Source organism: Asparagus officinalis, chromosome 7 (genome assembly GCF_001876935.1).
Source record: "Asparagus officinalis chromosome 7, Aspof.V1, whole genome shotgun sequence".
Lineage (NCBI taxonomy): Eukaryota > Viridiplantae > Streptophyta > Magnoliopsida > Asparagales > Asparagaceae > Asparagus > Asparagus officinalis.
Window position 1 is genome coordinate 131,589,266 of NC_033800.1, and position 20,703 is coordinate 131,609,968.

The following is a 20,703-nucleotide window of genomic DNA, read 5'->3' on the forward strand; positions in this document are numbered from 1 at the left end:
CACATTACTTTTTTGCTTTAACTTTAATTAATTGAGGAAAGAGGAAGTTCATTGTGCATTGTGACTAGACTCCCACATGACATCTCTACCAAATAGGAGAAATAATGTCGTCTAGTAGACTAGTAGTTAAGAGGGTCTAAGTACTAATGAAGCAGTTCAGAAATGTTAGTTAAGAGGGTCTAAGTACTAATGAAGCAGTTCAGAAATGTAAGTCATAGTACAGGGGTTTACCAACAAATAACACATTTGCAACCGCTACCTCTACCACAAAAATATGTTGTAGCATTTACCATTATGCTAAAGTGACAGTTGCAAATGTGATAATTTATCAAAAAAGACAAAAGAAAAGCCCGAGAGAAATTTACATTACCAGGCCTCTCAACAGTATAAACAGGACAACCGAAAATGCTAGCTATGGAGCTAAGGATGAACTCATTTGAGGATGCCAATTATCCTTACCGCGGGGGGAGTCGGCCCATTCCAAATGTCTCAGCCATGCCCTCTCATCGAGAGGAACTGACCCTCTACAATGGCACGAACCTACATAAAACATGAAGGGTTCATTTATAATTCTAATCTTTTATATGATTTCATGCAAATATGGGGGGAAAAAGTAACCTCTGTACCTCTGAAGCAGCATCAAACTCCTCTACCTTGTGAACCTTTGTCTCATCTACTGAGTTGCCAGTGAAGTTCTCGATCACATAGCGGTGGATGCCAACTATACATGGGATTAATACAATACAAATATGAAATAACTACAATAAAAGATTGGAAACCGAGAAATAAAAGGATATAATTTTAGGACTAACTTGGCAAGGGAGGTAGAATCTCATGCTCCTTGTAATAGAAACCTAACTTTCCACCTGAAATAACACAGTGGAGTAGCACACTGGTCAGAAATACATTGTCAAAAACTGCAGAAAAATATTTTGAGTTAGAACAGTGCCATAAAACTGGATAGTCAAGATGACTAAAGTTTTGAATACCAATCACAAATGTGCATGGGAGACTAATGCTTTCTCTTTCAATTTTAAAAATCAAAACATATGAACTAACTAGAATTGGTTAGCTTACATTGTTAATTATATGTTTTCAACTTGATAAAGGGGATTTTCTTTAGGGGAAGAAAAGTACTGTTTAAGGTGATATGTAAAAGGAAGGCAAAGAAAACTAAAATACAAACCATTGAGATCAGGTGTTTTCTCCAATAACTTGTTGAACGAATCCCAAGAGCATGCTGCACACCTATTACGTACATCTACAAATAACAAATATAAATAGCCACATCACTAAAAAGACATTGATATGAGAATTTAGTATTAAACTTAAAACTTTAGGTCCATTGGAACTGAACCTTCTCTCGTTAGAGAACCATTTTTGTAAACAAGCATAACCATATAGCATTTTGGATCAACAGGATTAGGGAAAACATGCCCTTCTAGACTTGGTCGGGGCTCACTCGTTATTCCAAATACCTATAATAATCACATCACAATCAGAAGGCATACAAGTATCATTCATAATGGTTTTTTGTGTATATAACCCTTAATTCCTGCATATTTGCAGAACTACCCCCAAATCTCAACAGTAGCAAATCTTCCCCCAAATCATTAGCTTTGGGAAAAAAATACGCCCCAATCAACATATCATCAACTTTTGGCTTATGGTGAGTACAACTCTGACTATTTTGTCGATATTTTTACTTTGCACTTACAAATTATCTTATCAAATTTGATCATTTGTTGATTTATGGGGTACTTTTCTCCAGATTTGGTGATTTGGGGGTTAGTTTTGAAAAATTACTCCGATTTGGATGGTAGTGTTAGAAGAGAGTATTAGTTTAGCATTGGTTTAGTCCCACATTGCCTGTGAGACTAACTTGTAATTAATCCATCTCTATAAATAATAAAGTATAGAGTGAGCGGAATTCTCTCCAAGAAACTCTTCTCTCCAAATCATAACAGGTAGTTTTGCAAATATGAATGATTCAAGGGTATATAAAGAATAACCCCTCATTTATTTAATTTAAGAAATCAAAGGATGCTCCGTCACAAAGAAACTAGGAAGTTAACTTACAGTATCACTGGTTCCCAGACTTATTGCCAGATCACCAGGAGTATTGAGTGTCAAACCTGCAGACACAAAAAAACGCTTCTATGTTGATCAATAGTTAAGTATCACGCACAGAAATCAAGTAATACTTGATCTCTTTTAATGAAACTGGACAAAGAACATTTAACAGCTTCTGTTCACATCTTGTTTAGACATCAAGTAGCTCACTATCGAATAGCCAGGTGTGCATTCCGCGACTTCAACAATTTTCATGATGATGTCGAAAATTTGGCCTACTCTTCATTTCTCATATTAGCATATTTCGCAACATATTAAAAGTAAAGGAACCACTAAATTCAAGAAAATTGCCCTACTTTTCATTTTCATGAGCTGCATAGGTTTCCAGATTCTCATAGTTGACAGAAACTAATGCTTGCAAAATTATAACAAACAAGTTAAAATTCCACTTATCCTTATCTAAATTAAAGTTCAGACTGGAAATCATGAAGGTTCAGAATGAAATATGAACATGTCAGCCAACTAAAATGCAAATAAAAAGATAATAATAAAGGATAAATGTATTGACCCACAAAATCTAGAAATTGAAAGAATCGAAAGAACTAAAAAGTTCTAATAGGGAAGTTTCACAGACCTGCTAAACTGTTGGGATTGTCTCCAGACCACTGAATAACCAGACAACTTTCTTTGAAGCGATACCTGTTAAATTTAATAAACGCAGAGGTAATAATACTAATACTGGGCATTACCAATTTATCTAATCTCGTGAAATTATTATGGGTCATCAAACTGGAGCTCAGGTTTGTACAAATATTCAGATGATCTAGACTGCACTGTATTTATACGGCTAATGTGGAAACCAGCTGAACCTAATCGATTTCATGCATTCAAAATGAAGTGTGCAGACAATGTTTCTTTCATACAATATGAACTACTCTTTATTTTGACGAGCTATTCAGTTGTAAATTTTCACGTATACACAAAGAAGTGGGGACTAGTAGGAGTCTAGGACAAATGACACAGCATAACGATTTATTAGAGGCAAAAAGAAAGAACTCTGTGTCCACTAAGCCTATTATGTAACCATAAATTTGTCAAACTGATTTATGACATCTGACAAAAGAACCAAGAGAAGTTTTTCCTAATACATTTCTTCTTATCTGCATGTCATTTTTATTATTGAAACATGGTTAAAGATGTTACTTATCTGGATGTCACTTTACATTCTTCTCCTGCCGGCTTGTTAAAGGAAACAAAATGAGCCTTCTTATCTTTATGAGTTTGAGACATGATACGTATGCACTAATAAGACAGAATCAATTGAAATTTCAAATCCTTCTTCGTCGGGTGAATATGTCACTTCTGCTCAATGGTCTATGAAGATGATCGAGTCCCTATGAAAGGTTTTAAGTTTCGGATTGGGTTAAGCTTTGTGTATGAGGCTTGCTGGGTTGCGAGTGCATCATAAGAAGAACAAAAGTATTTCAAAGGCTTGAGAATGCAGTTATAGGACACAGTTGATAGCTAAAGGCTACCATCAAAGGAAGAGGATAGACTGAAATGAGGTATTCCCTCCAATTTAAAGCATATACTCCCAGCAATGTCTTCCAACTTGAGCAACTTGACGTGAAAACAAATTTCCACATGGCAAGCTTGAAAAGAAGATATACATGCATCAAGAAGAGACTCATTGTGGATGTCAAAGAAAATCATGTGTAGACTGAAGAATTTTTTTGTATTGTTCTCTAAGGAAGTAATATAAAAGGTTTCATATACCTTCATGGTTGATCATTAATACTTAAAATCTACATGATAAGTACATGTATCATAGAAGCTTTTGGAGGGTACTTTTATTGCTTTCTCTAAAATTATTTTGTGTTGCTTTTTCGAACATGGCAGTCGTCTGTTGAATCAGGAACCATCAGTTAGAATAGACTTATTTTGATAATGTAATTACAGATCTTTTACATTTTTAATGAACAAATTTGGACTCTTTTTAGTTCTCATATGCTATATGTTCATGCCCAAGCAAAACAAAACCTAAGTTTCATCCCTGATTCTAGTGATCATATTTATGTAAAAGGAAGCAAGAAATACAAACATTGAGATAAAAAAGTGGTAGCTGATTATTTTTTTAAAAAAAAAATCTTAGATGTACATTTATGATAAGATCTCTCAGCGTCTGACTCACCTCTCAACAAAATAATGAGCAATTGAACCAGCAACTGCATGAGCCGGTGCTAGTTTGCCAAGCTTTTCTTCTAATCCCGGTGCAGTAGCCTATCAAATGAAAAGCAAAATTACCAATACTTCAACTTGAAATTAATTCAGATATTCTTAATTAACTCACCTCCAATGCAATCTTTGACCACACTCGCTCTCTAATATCCATCAAATTCATTCCAGCTCCATCAGTTTCATCAATACTAGCATGTCCCCCAACAAAAAGAGATGCCATGAAAGAACTAACAAGTGATATCCTCTCAGTATCATTATAAACATCTCGCTTCGTTTCATATAACTTCCTAATTTGAGGTCCAGTATATCTCTCATGTGCACGAGACCCAGAAAGTCTCGATAACTCCAATGCACCCCCAACTTCTTTCTCTATCTCTCTACATTGCAAAGTTGTACTGCTATCCATCCATATTGGCGAGTCTTTGGTGGAGAAAGCATTGGAAAGTTGAGATACCAAAGGTTTGTTAGGATCCAAAGAGGCTAAAATGGATGAACTTCCCTTTTTCCAGTAAACACTTCCATGTTGCTGTCCACTCCCTGATATGGCTACAATCTTGCTGAAATCGACTTTTAATTTTAGTTTGTCAAGGAGAATGTCGAGAGCTTCGACCCACATTAATGTAGGGGAGACTATTCTGCCATCCTCTAAAGGGTCTCTATAAACCCCATCTTTGGTTTTGTAGTGTGGCAAGTGAGAATCGAAATGAACAGTTTCTGAAGTAATGATTGTTAAGTTAGCATCTAGCACTGTTGCTTTCAAAGACCTGTCAATAGAAATTGGATAGTCAGTAGATTAGTTAACCATTATAAAAGCGTCAATTGCGAACAGAACCCCTGTAGTTTCAGCCAATTGCGAATAGACCCTCTGCAGTTCTATTTTTTGCAAATACACCCCCGAGTGATTTTTTACCTCTTAAAATCGTTATAAAGGTTTGAGGAGGCAGTTAGACCCCTATAGGTGAGGATAGACCCTTATTTGCTAAGATTTTTCACTTTTAAAATAATCGAAAAAGTTCACTAAGATGGTGTATTCACACCTGGGCCAATAGTACAATAGTACAGGGGGTCTATACGTCACAAATAGAACAATAGGCAGTCTATTTGCAAGGTGATACTACAGGGGTCTATTCGCAATTAACCTATTATAAAATAAAATAATAAAATAATGAAAGAGTAATAATGCCTTAACATAGTATCAGTCCTTCCCCAATGAAAAAAACCATTTTACTTTCATCTTAATAACGACACTTAAAAGATAACAGGCTGATGTGCTATAAAAGGACTATAACAGTCTAGTTCAAAGAATCGAAGACTTGTTATATTGTTATTTTTGGGAAATATCCATAGTCATGCAACGTAGTGCCTTATATTTTCTTTTAGTTATAGGGGGTTAGATTATGTGCGAGTGACAAAATTGTTTCTAACTTAACATTGGGATGCTTTGTTAAGGTGTTACCAATGAAACATAGGAGGTTCTACGACAATGTTTTCTCTGAAAAAGTAAACGTGTCATCCCAAATATCTAAATGCTAATTCTAACAAAAAAAAAATATCCCACAGAAAATTCACTTCAAGCTCCATGTGAGTTGATAAAAAGGAGAATCAGGCTATTCATTGAGAAAAGCACGCTCAAGAATATCTGCAATATACCGCTGAGATATAAAGATATCCTAAAAAAGAGTAGGTAAGAGAATAAAACAGACAACCAAATGTACGAAGGTGTGAGATTTAGAGAAACGAGCATATGGCGATGAGTGACACCTGAGTCAAAGTGCCAAGGGTCAAGTGACACATATCTATACGATGGCCCAAAATATTCCTCAGTTGCGATGCTCCTTATCCAAATCTCAGCTTCTGATCCGCCGTAAGAATGAGGGGGTTGCTTCGAACATACACGCACATAATGTGGGGATATCTAGCTGCATATTGTTTGAGGGCTAGATGCATACTCAGTTGTATGCATTGTTGTTTACTGTTTTAATATGTTACATATCTAGGGCATCATACAAACAAAAGATTTCGATCGTAACATGATAAAAATCTGTAGTCTAGTCCATATTGATTAGCAGATGAATGTATACTCAGTTGTATACATTCAACGTGTGTACAGCAGTAAACACCTGCCATTTTGCCTTGCCAGCTAGTGAGCAGATCAATCTACTTGAATTACTCTATCATTACTACAATCTGTTCTAACCAAGGCCTAATCTAGAGTCTGTATTTAAATCAGTGAGGTTCCAAACCCAAAAAATTCCTGGCATCTCCAAAAAGATTGAAAAGGCCAACATGAAAATTATGCATTTTTATATCCACCCTGTTCTTAAATGTGCATCTAAATTGGAAATAACGAAACCCAAATGAGCAAAATAACTACAAATGCCAAAAAAAAAAAAGAGGTACCATCTCCATATATTACGATCATTAAAACACAAAAAACACAACACAGAGAAAATACAAAATCATATACCTCAACTTTATCTGTGTTAATCATCTAAAACCATAAAAAAATTGAATCTTTCACTTACTGAGTGGAGCTATCAAAACCCAGGAAAAGGGAATCGTGAGGAAGAGAGAGGCCCATTGGTAATCCGTCGATGGAGCCCATTGACCCCTCTGCTTAAGTTTTATAAGAAAAAGGACAAAATTGGGTGAAAAAGAGGAGAAAACGGGGGTTTTATAGACAAGAAGATAATGGTGGTGAAAATGAAATCACGGAATAAATTTGCACCATACGTGGGATTATCAGAAAAATAGTCATTGTAGAGTCGAGATTACCTTCTTCCCTCCCACGGTTGATTACCAAATGACCACGAACTGAGCCGATACGCTTTGCCCTCTTTACCTCTTTAGAGAAATAAGCCATTATTTTGTTGTTAGAGGCATATAGACGGGCTAAGATTTCATCCTCCACCTCCCATTGTTTCATATCCTCCTCCCATTGTTCAACATAATGAGAAAATGTTTCGTCATCAGAAGAGGACGAAGAAGAAGATAGATGTGATGGTCCAGCTCCAGCTCCATAGTTCATTGTTGAAAAGGGGATTTGGAGAAATGAAAGAAGATTGGTGATGAGTTGTTAATAACTGTATGTTGTGTCATTATATAATGTTTCTACCCATATTGAATTCTTTCACCCGTATCGTTTTCTACCCACATTAGATTCTCTCACTGGCGTTGGTTTTCTACTCACATTGGATTCTTTCCCGCATTGTTTTCTACGCACATTGGATTCTCCCACTAGCATTGGTTTTCTCATCACTTTGGATTCTTTCCCGCATCGTTTTCTACCCACATTGGATTCTCCCACTGACATTGGATTCTATCTCACATTGTATTCTTTCCCACATTAGATTCTTTTCTGCATCGTTTTCTACTCACATTAGATTCTCCCACTGATATTGGATTTTTTTCTCACATTGGATTCTTTTTTGCATCGTTTTCTAGCTACATTGGATTCTCCCATTGACATTAGATTCTTTCCCACATTGGATTATTCATAATTTTTTCACTATAAATACTAGCACAATCCTCATTCCTCCATCACAACTCTTCTCATTCCTCCTTCATAACTTTTCTCAACAACTCTTCGTCATTCTCTTATGGCATCCAGTCGCGGAAAATCATTCTTACAAGAAGAAGATCAAATTTTATGCGCTACATGGTTTGAAATATCTTAGGATTTAGTTTTAGGATCTAATCAAAAGAAAGACAAGCTATGAGAGCGAATTTCAGCTCTATTTCATGAAAGAATTTCCAACGTTTGCACTGGACATAGGAGTTCGAAGTCTCTCTCATGTCGAATGCAATTAATTATGAAAGCCATCAATAAATTTCGAGAATGCATTCGACAAGTCGAGCGCCTCAATCCAAACGGTGCTTCTGAACTTGATATTGTAAGTATATGAATTACATGTTTCTTGATTATTAAATTATTTTTCTCATTTTATTAATTCTTATTTCTTCTTTTGTGATAGAATAAACGTGCTAGGATCATATTTGCAGAAGATCCAGAAGAAAAAAGAAAATTTCTATTTGATCGTCGGCCGATTTTGAAGGATGCAGAGAAATGGGCAAATATAAGCGTCATGTCTCCTGCAACTTCCAAAACTTCAAAGTCTCCATTATCTTAAGGATCTGATTCAAGCTCTTTTGTCATCAACTTAAATTAAGATAATGATGGATATACTCCTAATGACGACGACCATTCGCCAATCGACATTTCAACTAGTCGACCTATTGGAAGGAAGAAAGAGAAGTTGAGAAGACGACAAGAAATTGAAAAGAACATTAACTTTGAAGCTTTTGCTAAAGGAAATCAAGTAATCTTAGAAGTTTTAAAAAGAGGTAAAAAACAACGAGAAAATGAAAGAATGACGATGAACCATGCTATGATGTTAAAGGCTGAAAAGGATAAGAAAAAGTTAGATTTTTAGCTAGAACGACAAGAGAAAGAAATTATGCTAGTTGATCTGGATGCTATTACGATCCAACAAAACGCGAATATTTTCGAATTAAACAACAACAGATTTTAAATAGAAATATAACCAGGGGTTCCTCATCTGATACCCCTAATCCTGAATACGGCTACACAGAAAGTTAATACGGAATACCTGGCTACAGAGGAGGTGGATACAGAGGAGTTGACTTTCCAGACTTTTAGTATTTTTCATGTATTATGTTTTTCTTATTTGTCATGTAATTTTTAATTCATGCTTTTGTTTTCTATGTAATGATCGTGGATTTAGTATATCAAAGTTTGTTTATTTTAGTCCGAATGCCTATTTTATATTAATACATTTAATAATATTATATAACTTTTATTATATTTATTATTTTTATATAGTTAAAAAAACAACTCAAGAGTTTATTAAATTAATATATGGATATATTGAAATAGATAGAGTTAGATATAGAGATGATGGTTGGAATGGAGAAACTCCAAAAAAAACATATTCTCTTAAACATGCTTCAGCAGGGGCTGCAAAATGCAGTCCCTGGTTGGAGTTGCTCTTATTAGGGAAAGGATCGTCTTTCGTTCGTTGAGAGTCGAACTCAAGACCTCCCGCTTACTAAACGGGTGCTCTAACCAACTGAGCTACGAAAGCAACGTACAAGCGACCAAAATATTTTAAATAGTAACTAATGATTACCTGCACTACGCCAGTACCATGGGTGAATCTGATTTCTTTGATTTGCATATTTAATTTCTTTAGTATTTATGGGTTACTCTTTGGTTATGCTCATGTTCTTAAATTGAATTGCATAGAAGCTTTTCCCTTTGGATTATTGCACCTAGTTTCTGCCTTTCGTGTGCTTTAAATTCTCCCATAGTGTTTTGAACATATGTGAGATAAAAAGTGGATGCTTAAATATGAAATTCAAATGAGATGACATGATCCTAAAAAGGATTTTATCAGATAGCTTGCAATACAAAAAGATAATTAAATATTTTTAAATTTGAAATTGAAATTAGATGATTTAACCATTGATTCCTCTTTTATAAAAGCACTATTTTAATAATATTCTAAAACTCAAAAAATAGAAAAAAATGGTCACTAATCAAGTGTGTGGATAATTTTTATTTTGGATTCGAATCCTTTCCAATTAGATGGAAATTAGAGAAAGTTTTCTTTCAATTTTTAACATCTATATCACTTTCAGCGGATGAGATCATTCCATATAAGGTTTCTATTAGTATCTAAAAACCACTATAGTAAAAGCCATATCCTTTATTATAGATGATAACCAATATTTTCAAAAGTTATACCATTATGCTTTAGTATAGAGGAACGTGTATCTCATGTTTTAGATGGTTCAAAAGAGAGAATACAACATAAATATTGCATAGATCACAATGACAACCGGATGATGCCAAATATAATGAATGATCAAGATTTAGCTAGCCAAATTATGAAAAATCAAGTTTTAAGAAATGTAAATAAACCAAAAACTAGTGAAATTCGATAGGCTTTATAATACTCTACCCAAATTATAGGAAAATTTAACAAATAAAATCATATTCACATTAGCTAGCCAATTTCAGGTCTTCTATAGACTAATTTATAAACAAAGATATCATAAATTAATTTTTAAAAAATAGAGAAACTAATAGAAAAGATATCAAAAACCAAATCTCACAATGTATTCCATGCATAAAATTGTCTACCCAAATTACTGGAAAATTTAACAAATAAAATCATATTCACATTTAGCTAGCCAATTTCAGGCCTTCAATAGACTACTTTATAAACAAAGATATCATGAATTAATGTTTAAAAAAAATAAAGAAACTAATAGAAAAGATGTCAAAAACCGAACCTCACAATTAATGTATTCCATGCATAAAATTGTCTTATAATTAGACCATTAACATATTTTTTTTTTCATTTTTGTGATTCGTAACTTTCAAAATATCATAAAAGCTCCTAAAGTTTAGGGCTTAATAGAAAACACCACTTTAACAAAGTCATTTAAAAATCCCTCTAAAATGTGTCAGCAATTTTCCATTGGCGGATAAAATTATGAAAGGAGATGTTTCTGCTAATGAAAATTGTTGTTCGTGCTTTTAGGGGGGTTTAAAAGAAATCTTAAAGTTCAAAGGGAATTTTCTAATCATCCCTGACTTTAGGGGGTTTATGATACTTTAAAAATGGCTAAATATCATAATACCACCTAAACTTGCAATGATCGGCGGATAACCCCTCATGTATTTGCAAATATAAAAAAAAAACCCATTCAATTTAGGGGTTATCAGAAACACCCATTAACTTTAAGTTTTTCCCTTCCATAAAACTTGTCTAAAACGGAGAGCCTCAATTTTCACCGGCAAAAATAGTCCTCTGTAGTTTTACCCATCCATGAAAAAATTGCGATTAACGTTGTTTAGGAGGGTTTTTTTTGTAATGCATAAAATTTTAAGTTGTTTTTCCCCCTCTAATAACTATCTTCTAATATTTAGCCTTTTGAGAATTAAGGGGGGGTTATCTGAGTCATCAATTCAATCACTACAACAATTTGCGATAAGATAAGAACAAATCCAATCATGGACCTAATTTTACCTGCTCTTGTAGGGCGCGAGTGAGAGCGAAGGCGGACCGACCCATATTATATTATATACACGCATCACCAGCGTAATTCTCCTTCTCTCATCTCTATTAACTGCTTCAAATCCATCCTCTCAATTTGCTTTATATTTTCCAAAAAACAAAGACAAAAAAATTTGTCATTGTGGTCTCAAAAGTTAATTTTGCAAAAATAAAGAAAAGAAAACGGGCATAGAGAACTATAGGGAAAAGAGCATGAAAGGAGAGAGAAACTAATTAGGCTAATCAAAAAGACGAAATTCATATGAGATAGTTAGAGATTTTTAGCGGACCTTGTTAATTATTTTTAATTTTGAATTTTTAAAAAATAAGGCTAATAGCAATCTCTCTTTAACTAAAAACTCAAATTAAATATGAAAAGAAAAATTTTCTAAGGATCCAATATATGAGATCAACAGGGGGGACAAATGAGATGTCCCCCTCCTATTGCATCTCATTATGCAATAGGAGGAGGACACCTTACATGTCCTCCCTGTTGATCCCATATTTTGATCCCTATAACAAAGTTCATATAAAAAACACACATGGCTATCCTATAAATGACACGGGGCATGATATGAGAGACCTTTTGAAGAAAGCCACATGTTCCTCTTTATATAAAAAAGAGGGATATTGTCAAGACTTTTTGACAGATTGTATCCGCATATCAAATATGTTTTCTCTATATTTACCAACAAACTCTTCATATTTTGCAATCAGTCTCAGCAATCTTCAACTGAAATGAATTTAATTCATATTTTGAAATTTGAAATTAGTCCCCAAAAACCTTTCAACATGGTACCAACTAGAGGAACTGATTTTGGGAGACAGCCAAAATATCAAAAAATTGAAGACCTAGGGTACTAATTTAAAAATACGCAACATTGTCGGGACTAATTTAAAAGTATGAAAGCATTAAAAGGGACTAAGTTTAGAAATGAAAGGTTTAGAAAATGAAAGGAGTGGGGGCCTGAGATAAAAAACCCAATCGAACGAAGATGAACTAAATGCCAGAAGGCTGTTTCTTTTCGGGCCTTCTACTGAGTGGGCTTAGCCTATGTCAGCATGGGTCGCGAATTTAATTTGGGCCAAATGTGACTCTGCCCAAAAGGCTATTGGACCCTATAGTTTGGATCAAACAGCATTTTGTGAAGCTCAAAATACAACGTGGACCGTAGGTGAGAGGATAGGTAGCAAGAGTGGAGTTTATCTTTTTCCAGAAGGATATTTTCAAATATTTACGGTTGGTTGGCCTTTTTTTTTCCCTCCCTTGAAAGTTACTGGAGCTTATCTCATCTTGTTTGTTTGGTCAAATATGAGACTGGCGTGGCATTAAAAAAATTTCACTTGGCAGTCTCTATACAATTCGCTCTATATTGAAACGTTTTCGCTGGATTTTGCGCTATAGCAGTCAGGTGTACGAGGGCACTAATTTTTATAGCTATGGTGATTTTTTCAGGGATTTTATAAGAAAAAGAACCAAACAACCTCTAAATGGGAGAGCAAGTTGTCCCCCTTACTTGTTATCCAAACATTATTAAAGAAATATCTTGCAAAAATCATTAGTGTTTTGCCCATTAACCAAAAGCAACAAAGAGTTATTGGCACAAGTTTTAGTTGGAAAATATAGGGATTGTGAAATAAGAAAGACGTCTTTAATTGGAAAAATATCTTCAATTATTATTATTATTATTTCGTTTTAAAAAGACGGTTACATCTATACTTGACCCTTAGACCATTTCCCTTCATCAGATGTACCATACCACTTTACCTGGCAAATGACGTGCTTTCTGAAAGGGTGGCACTAAGGGCACACCCCCAACTACAACCTCAACCAACTTACTCTCTCATTTGTTACAGTGCACCGGGCCCCACATGAGATTTTAAATTTTTAAAATCCCATGTGAGGCCCGGTGTACTGTAGCAAATGAGAGAGAGGGTATGGTTGAGGTTGTGGTTAGGGGTGTGCTCCTATCATTTTCCTTTCTGAAAATAAAAATAAAAATAAAAATAATGATAATAATAATAATTGAAGATCGTTGAGAATCTTTTGCAAGGAACATGTCACCTTCACAAAGCTCAGAAGATTGATAACCCCCCTGACCTTATATCAATGAATTTTGGCGGTATGGGTTCTGACGTGGTCCTGGGCCTAATCTCAATGGGCCCATTCATCTAGTTCCCTATGATCAATTGATGTCTTTCTCTGTCCTTTTTTTCCCCTGCAACGCTACAAAATTACGAATTTTGTAATAGAAGCTGCGAGACCTACGCGCCGAAATATACAAATCATTTTAATCACGAGGTGGTAATAAATGATAAATGAAATGGGATCGAAGGCTTGAAAGAGTTAAGGGGTGACTTGCTAAATACACAACGTTATTTGATAAGAGGACTTTCATGTGATTAGACATTACGAAATCTTCACAGTTCTTTATCTCACGTTAGATTATTGATTCCTCTTTAAGGAAAATATGAATGAATCAATGTAATTCATTAGGGTATATGTTAGTATTAAAAATCAATGATAATCAGACGGAAAATATGAATCAATGTAATTCATTAGGGTATGTGTTAGTATTAAAAATAAATGATGATCAAACAGATAATATCCGAGCTAGATAGTAAGAATTAGAAGTAGAAAGTAAATCAAAAGAGGTACGTTAAAATGAAGTATATCTTCCTTGTGTCCATAGTAGCAAAGTCATAACGTTTCCGATTCCTAAACAAATCAAATAAAAATCCTCACCCTAATCATCAAGAGACCGCACCAAAAGAATACGAGAATGGAGAGGAGGAAAGTTTTACAAAAAAGCAATAATATACACTTATTATATTTAAAATGGTAATTTGTGTTTAAACCTTTTAATGTCCATTTATTTTATTTTTTTATTTGTCATGAAACAAATCGATACTTAACCGCTAATCAATTTTGGAAAGTTTTCTTACGTATTAACATGTTTAGTATTTTATGAACCCTATCCTACTGAAATTCCTAACTCCAAGAACAATTAAGAAATGTGATATTTAGCATTAAGTTGAACGCCAAGAACAAGGGTTCACATGGATTAGATAACTTATTACATAAAAGATAAAAAGTAATACCAATTATAAAAGAGTATTTACAAGCAATAATATTCTGTACCATATACATTTAGGAAGAAATGTAAAGAAAAGTTATTCTCCAAAATTTTGAGTCGGCTATATATATGAATTTGATTCGATTACCTTCTCCTTAATATTTAATCAACCATGAAACCAATAACTTCGGCAGTACATGATGACACCGTCCTTTAATTTTACCGAACAATAATGTTAAAAAAAAAAAAAAAAAATCTACTGAACAAGAATTCAGTAAACTACCTTTAAACATTCCACAAAAATCGACCTAAGATAAAATCCAAACAGTGACCCATGCGGGGGGCGGCGGGGGGGGCTAGTTCGCCGTCTCCATCAGTCAACCTACATGTAGGACGCTTAACAGATAATTTCATGGAGGATTCGGATAAACATGAGCTAAATACAGATTTATACGTATTATTGACTTCCGCAAAGAAACAGTTATATCTTCCAACCAAGAAGGCGGATTCTGACATATTATATATGTAAATCGTCTATCTTAACAAGACAGAGGCAACTAAATTGTCAGATTTTTAAAATCTCTTTAGTTTTTCTATTTTAACCTATGATGTAGGATGCTTAACAAACAATTTCATGGAGGATTCAGACAATCACGAGCTAAATACAGATTTATACTTATTATTGACTTTCGCAAAGAAACAGTCATATCTTCCAACCTAGAAAGTGGATTTTGACATGTTATATATGTAAATCGCCTATCTCGATGAGACGGAGCAAACTAGATTGTCAGATTTTTAAAATCTCATCAGTAATACATAGTTTTGGCTGAGATCCAAAAATAATCAGCTTTTAGTTTATTTTTAGTAATAAAGTTGGAGTCTATTTAGAATAGGAAATAAATTTAATATTAGAGTCAAATTAGATTAGGAAACAAATTTAATTTTGATTCATGATTTGTTTTCTCTATTATAGGCAGTCTTTTTAGGATAGAATTTGATAATTTCTATTTCTTGATTCATGATTTGTTTCCTAGACATATTATAGGGAAGTCTTTTTTAGGATAGAATTTGATACTTTCTATTTCTTGTAATTCTAGTGATTGCTATTTATTTTTCTATTTAAGAAGAGTCATGTAACTCCAAAAAATAACATCTTTTCATCAATAAAATTTCTCTTTTCAATATTTTCTTCGTGGATTTGAATATCGTTCTTTGTGGATTCAGAGAACACACTTGATAGATACGGAGGTTATCACTTCTGCGCTGCGACACACTTGATAGATACCGATGTTATCACTTCCGCGCTGCGTCAACCTAGTGCTGTAGAAGCTCTCTAGCCGCCTATTTAAGGATCAGGGCACATTCATTATTGTTGACAGCGTGGTCGCGCAAATTATACGTGGGTTGTTCTACTTCCTTCTCTGCTGAGAAAAAAAAATATGGCCATGGCTAATGAGTTTGCGAGCACCACCAAAGCCACCTCCATGGATGAAGCCCTAGAAATCGACCGCTACTCCGGCGATGGGCTCGATGACGACGGTCGACCAAAAAGAACAGGTGAGTTAATTTGTCTATTTTATCCGGTCAGTAAATAAATTCACTTACTATGAGTAACTATGCACGTCTGGCTCAAAATTTTTGTATATTCCGTATCTATTCTCTCTAGTTAATAAATTCATCCGACACATTTTCCGGGTGACTCAGAAATCCTCCGCATATTTTTTTCTTCTTTCAGTTTGGCGGTATTTTCACACGATTTGGTGTTTGGATTGAATTAATTTTATTATAGGGACGATGGTGACCGCAAGCGCTCATATCATAACAGCCGTTATTGGTTCTGGGGTGCTTTCGCTGGCATGGGCCATAGCCCAATTGGGCTGGGTTGTCGGGCCTACGGTCCTCATAGCCTTCTCCCTCATCACTTGGTTCTGCTCAAGTTTGCTTGTTGATTGCTACAGGTCTCACGGCAAGAGGAACTACACGTACATGGATGTTGTCAGAGCTAATCTAGGTCGGTATAACAAAAGTTTTAACATTGTTTGACGTTTTGGTAATTAAAACGCTTGTTTAATGGGAGAAAGCCAATTTCGAAGAATTTCATAGCTAGCATAGTTTTTATGTCATATAAAATAGCTAGCATAATTTCTTTCTTTTTGCACCCCCCTACCCTGAAGGTGGGATGAAGTTCAGACTGTGCGGATTCGCCCAATACTTGAACCTCGTTGGTGTGACCATTGGCTACACAATCACGACGGCAATTAGCATGGGGTAAGAACTCGAGCGCCAAAATGGCGTGCTCTCCTATTTCACGTCAAACTTTTGAGTTAGGCTACAACCTTTCTAACAAGTTACTTTATGGAAAATGGACGTGGATATGGATATGGATACGGATCAGAGCGGTTAAAAGGTCGAACTGTTTCCATAGGCACGGGCACGACGCAGACTGCGACGTGTCACATATCCCCTACATGATCATCTACGCGTGCCTCCAAATCGTGCTCTCCCAAATCCCCAACTTCCACAAGATTTGGTGGCTCTCCATCGGGGCAGCTATCATGTCCTTTGCCTACTCCTTCATTGGCCTTGGCCTCTCCGTCGCGACGATCGCGGGTGAGAGCCACACGTGATCGCATCATGCGTGTTGATTATGGCGCAAAGTTTTTAGCTCTTATCTTATAGATTCTCATTTGGAAAATGATTTAAGGACCCAAAATATGGGACCAAGGGAGGAAACAGGTGAGGTGTCCCCTCCCTATTGCATAATGAGTTGGCCATGCCAACTCATTATGCAATAGGGAGGGAACACCTCACATGTCTCATCCATTGGTCCCGTATTTTGGGTCCCCGTAGCGACACTCTTCTCATTTTTTACTTTGTCCCTTACCTAGTGATTTTTTTCTTTTTTTCTTTTTAATTTGGAGGTTCAGAGCGGGGTCATGAGGTGAGGACCACTCTCACTGGGGTCACAGTAGGAGTCGATGTGTCTGGAAGTGAGAAAGTGTGGAGGACATTTCAGGCTCTCGGAGATATAGCATTCGCTTATTCTTACTCCAATGTGCTCATTGAGATACAGGTAATGAGGTGCCTTTTTTTGCTTTGTTTTTATTTGATGCCGTTATTAATTAGAAAATGTACGTCTTGCTACCTAATAGATTTTATTTGTTCGTATTAGATGGCCATATGTGGATTTTTATCATAGTTTCCCCCCATATGATGCTTAACGGCTGGTGCCAACCTTGTAGTAGTATCTTTGGCTTGAGATATCCCTTGGTCTATAAGAACACATATCATAGAAAGTTTTTTTTCAAAAAAACTTACCTTCAATTATTAAGTTTTATGCACCATATCATATGATGCGTTTATTAGTTTATATGTTTAAAAAAACTTACCTTTATAGTAGCCTAATACTTTAATCAGATGAGAACAACTACAAACATCTACAAATAAAATAGACACACAACTATTCATGATATACGTGAAGAGAAAGATGGGATGGCACCCCTGGCCAAGAGATAAAAACCCTACAGTGGTGCTGAAAGATGCATACACATAAGACAATCAACGGGTCAACAACTTGTTGCGTCTCAAAACAGTCCCATGTTTTTTTGTTTTTACTAAGCCACGTGCTGCGAAACCATTGAAGCGAGGGCAAGCGTGTCCAAAAGTTAGCAGCGCCGTTCGCTGCTGAGGGGATCACGTGTGACATATCCACGGGAAATTGAACAAATTTTCACTGTAGACCCAAACCAAGTTTTAATTACCAAAATCGGCCCATTTTATGCCACGTAAGCTTAATCACATTTCTTAATTAGTCGGGGTTGCCAACCCCGACTGTTTAGGGCATTAAAAATTGGGTTTAAGGCTTCTAATTGGGGTTTAACAACTCCTAAACAGTCGGGGTTGGCAACCCCGACTAATTAGGAAATAAGATTAAGCTTATGTGGCATAAAATGGATCGATTTTGGTAATTTAAAAAAAAATGGGTCGATTTTGATAATTAAAACTTGGTTTGGGTCTACGGTGAAAATTTGTTCATTGGAAATTCTCATGGTAATCAGATGTGTACGTGTGAGCCACAGGTAGAAACAGCATTATCATCGATATCACGAAAAATAATGGGCTGGGCACTTCTCAAAAGGATGGCTTGAAATAAAAGATGGCCTGTAGCACTTTGCTCGTTTGAGATGCTCGTCAAAAGATCTTGCTTGACCAGTTGCTAATAATAGACAGCACAGGCAATCCCTTTTGAGTATTCGTGGTGACTCTTGAGCACCGTAGCTTTATGATCTTCTCAAATACAGATATATGCCCTTGGCCTGATTGGTTGGTTGTGTGTGTAGCTTGAAAATCAAGACGCAGAGGAAAATTCTATTCAAAATCTAAAAGATTCTACCTAAAAACAAAAAAAATAAATATTAACACGCCAACATGAATCTTAAAAAAAAAAAAATAGTTCGAATAGGTGAAAATTTAAGTGAACTTCCATAATCATGTTAAAAAGATAAACATGATTTCTTTAAAAATGCCAAATTGGAAACTAAATATGACTTGTTTCAAAGATAAATATTGTTAAATCTTGTAAGTATATAGTGATATTAAAAGACATATTTTCTATTTCGCAATGTAATTCTTGTGTGTGTGTGTGTGTGTAGGATACTCTTAAATCACACCCCCCAGAGAACAAGGTCATGAAGAAAGCCTCCTTCATAGGAGTATCAACCACAACCGTCTTCTACATGCTCTGCGGTGTCTTAGGCTATGCTGCATTTGGCAACAAAGCCCCCGGCAATTTCCTCACTGGGTTTGGCTTCTATGATCCCTTCTGGCTTGTTGATATCGGCAATATCTGCATCGCCGTCCATCTAATTGGTGCATACCAGGTATAATCACTATATCCACGATGAAATATAGGGTAATAAATCACACAAAATCATATATGGTGTTGAGGAAAGGCAGGTTTAAAAATAACACGCAACTCTCCTAACTTTCATTTTCTAGTTGAATAGCCACCAATTTTTTTCGAAGCCATCAATTTTCAAATAACTTAATTGCAGATATACCCATTACACGATAGATGGTTAGTAAACCTTACTCTCATGCCTAAGCAGAGTTCTCCCTTCGTTATTTATATCAGGGAATGCATGTTAATAAATGCCAAAAAGAGAACATGAGCAACACATTGAAATAATTACTGGTAGACGACAGAGAAATAATTACGCTTAGACGTCAAGTGGTCTAAGCGGTAATAAAAAGATACAGATGTAATAAGTGACAAAACCTATTGTATAGGAGGCGTATCTGCAATTAACCCCTTTAACATAGCAAACATCTAAATAATTGTCATATTTTATAATCACAATTTTTGTTCCCAAATTAATCTCATAATAATTGAAAGGTAAGAACCCAACTATCTCTTTGGTTACTGTAAAAAGCTTAATTGAATTTTCTATAATTTAACCCCAACTGCATGCAAACACAAAAACTATTCAGGCACCAAACATCTATCCTGAAACACAAAACTATTCGAGCACTAAACATAACCTGAAACTTTGCCAGGTTTTCTGCCAGCCAATCTTCCAGTTCATAGAGACCTCAGCTCGCAATCAATGGCCAGATAACGCATTCATCACAACCGAACACACCGTCAAAATCCCTTTAATTGGCGTTTATTCCTTCAACTTCTTTCGACTCATTTGGAGGACTGTATATGTGATAGTGACAGCAGTCACAGCGATGATCTTCCCTTTCTTCAATGATTTCTTGGGATTAATCGGAGCTCTTGCTTTCTGGCCTTTAACGGTTTATTTTCCCGTTGAGATGTATATCGCTCAGGCAAAGATTCCTAGGTTTTCGACGGTGTGGACATGGCTTAAAATCCTCAGCATGGTTTGCTTTGTAGTTTCAATAGGGGCAGCTTGTGGATCAGTACAGGGACTGATACATTCCCTTAAGGACTACAAGCCCTTCAGAGGTGTTTAATATGTTGAAGAGTGTGTCAATGGAGATGCTCGTTCTTCATTCCCTTCTTCCTTCAGACATGCAAAGGTATCTTTTATGAATGAATCGGTAGCAGAAACCATCCACAATTCAACCAACCTTGAAGCATTTTGGTTCACACATTTTGGCAGGAAAGTTTAACTGTGATATTCTTGTAAACCTATTTGTATCAAACTATCTTGATGCAATCATGTTCTGTATTATGGTCTAATAATGAGTTAATTTAGGTCCTC

At 35.5% G+C, this 20,703-nt stretch overlaps 2 protein-coding genes and 1 non-coding gene across 4 annotated transcripts; 1 reads left to right on the forward strand and 2 right to left on the reverse strand.

Moving 5' to 3' along the window:
* On the reverse strand, nucleotides 462-7,385 carry LOC109849224 (xylulose kinase-like). The gene is made up of 11 exons (XM_020419040.1): nucleotides 7,087-7,385; nucleotides 6,837-6,924; nucleotides 4,424-5,075; nucleotides 4,265-4,353; nucleotides 2,708-2,772; nucleotides 2,080-2,135; nucleotides 1,358-1,478; nucleotides 1,187-1,261; nucleotides 813-866; nucleotides 627-721; nucleotides 462-540 (listed from the first exon to the last, which is right to left on the reverse strand). Exons 1-11 carry the CDS (start codon nucleotides 7,337-7,339, stop codon nucleotides 490-492), a joined length of 1,599 nt encoding a protein of 532 aa, XP_020274629.1. The 5' UTR covers nucleotides 7,340-7,385; the 3' UTR covers nucleotides 462-489.
* On the reverse strand, nucleotides 9,343-9,416 carry TRNAT-AGU. Its single transcript has one exon. It is a non-coding gene; the product is annotated as a tRNA-Thr (tRNA).
* LOC109849096 (amino acid permease 6) lies at nucleotides 15,834-20,700 on the forward strand. 2 transcript variants are annotated; one of them, XM_020418887.1, is made up of 7 exons: nucleotides 15,834-16,030; nucleotides 16,263-16,484; nucleotides 16,648-16,741; nucleotides 16,869-17,083; nucleotides 17,395-17,546; nucleotides 19,126-19,353; nucleotides 20,030-20,700. In XM_020418887.1, exons 1-7 carry the CDS (start codon nucleotides 15,913-15,915, stop codon nucleotides 20,450-20,452), a joined length of 1,452 nt encoding a protein of 483 aa, XP_020274476.1. In that variant the 5' UTR covers nucleotides 15,834-15,912; the 3' UTR covers nucleotides 20,453-20,700. The 2 variants fall into 2 exon arrangements, with proteins under 2 accessions (XP_020274476.1, XP_020274477.1); XM_020418888.1 differs by having other exon boundaries at nucleotides 17,401-17,546.

Bases quoted from the DNA above. Each gene is read 5' to 3' on its own strand.
- LOC109849224 (XM_020419040.1), bottom strand. From the start codon at position 7,339: ATGAACTATGGAGCTGGAGCTGGACCATCACATCTATCTTCTTCTTCG. The intron at 6,925-7,086 runs GTAATCTCGACT...AAACTTAAGCAG, and splicing joins CAACCGTGGGAGGGAAGAAG to AGGGGTCAATGGGCTCCATC. The intron at 4,354-4,423 runs GTGAGTTAATTA...TTCATTTGATAG, and splicing joins GGTCAAAGATTGCATTGGAG to GCTACTGCACCGGGATTAGA.
- LOC109849096 (XM_020418887.1), top strand. From the start codon at position 15,913: ATGGCCATGGCTAATGAGTTTGCGAGCACCACCAAAGCCACCTCCATG. The intron at 16,742-16,868 runs GTAAGAACTCGA...GATACGGATCAG, and splicing joins ACGACGGCAATTAGCATGGG to AGCGGTTAAAAGGTCGAACT. The intron at 17,084-17,394 runs GTGAGAGCCACA...TTTAATTTGGAG, and splicing joins CTCCGTCGCGACGATCGCGG to GTTCAGAGCGGGGTCATGAG.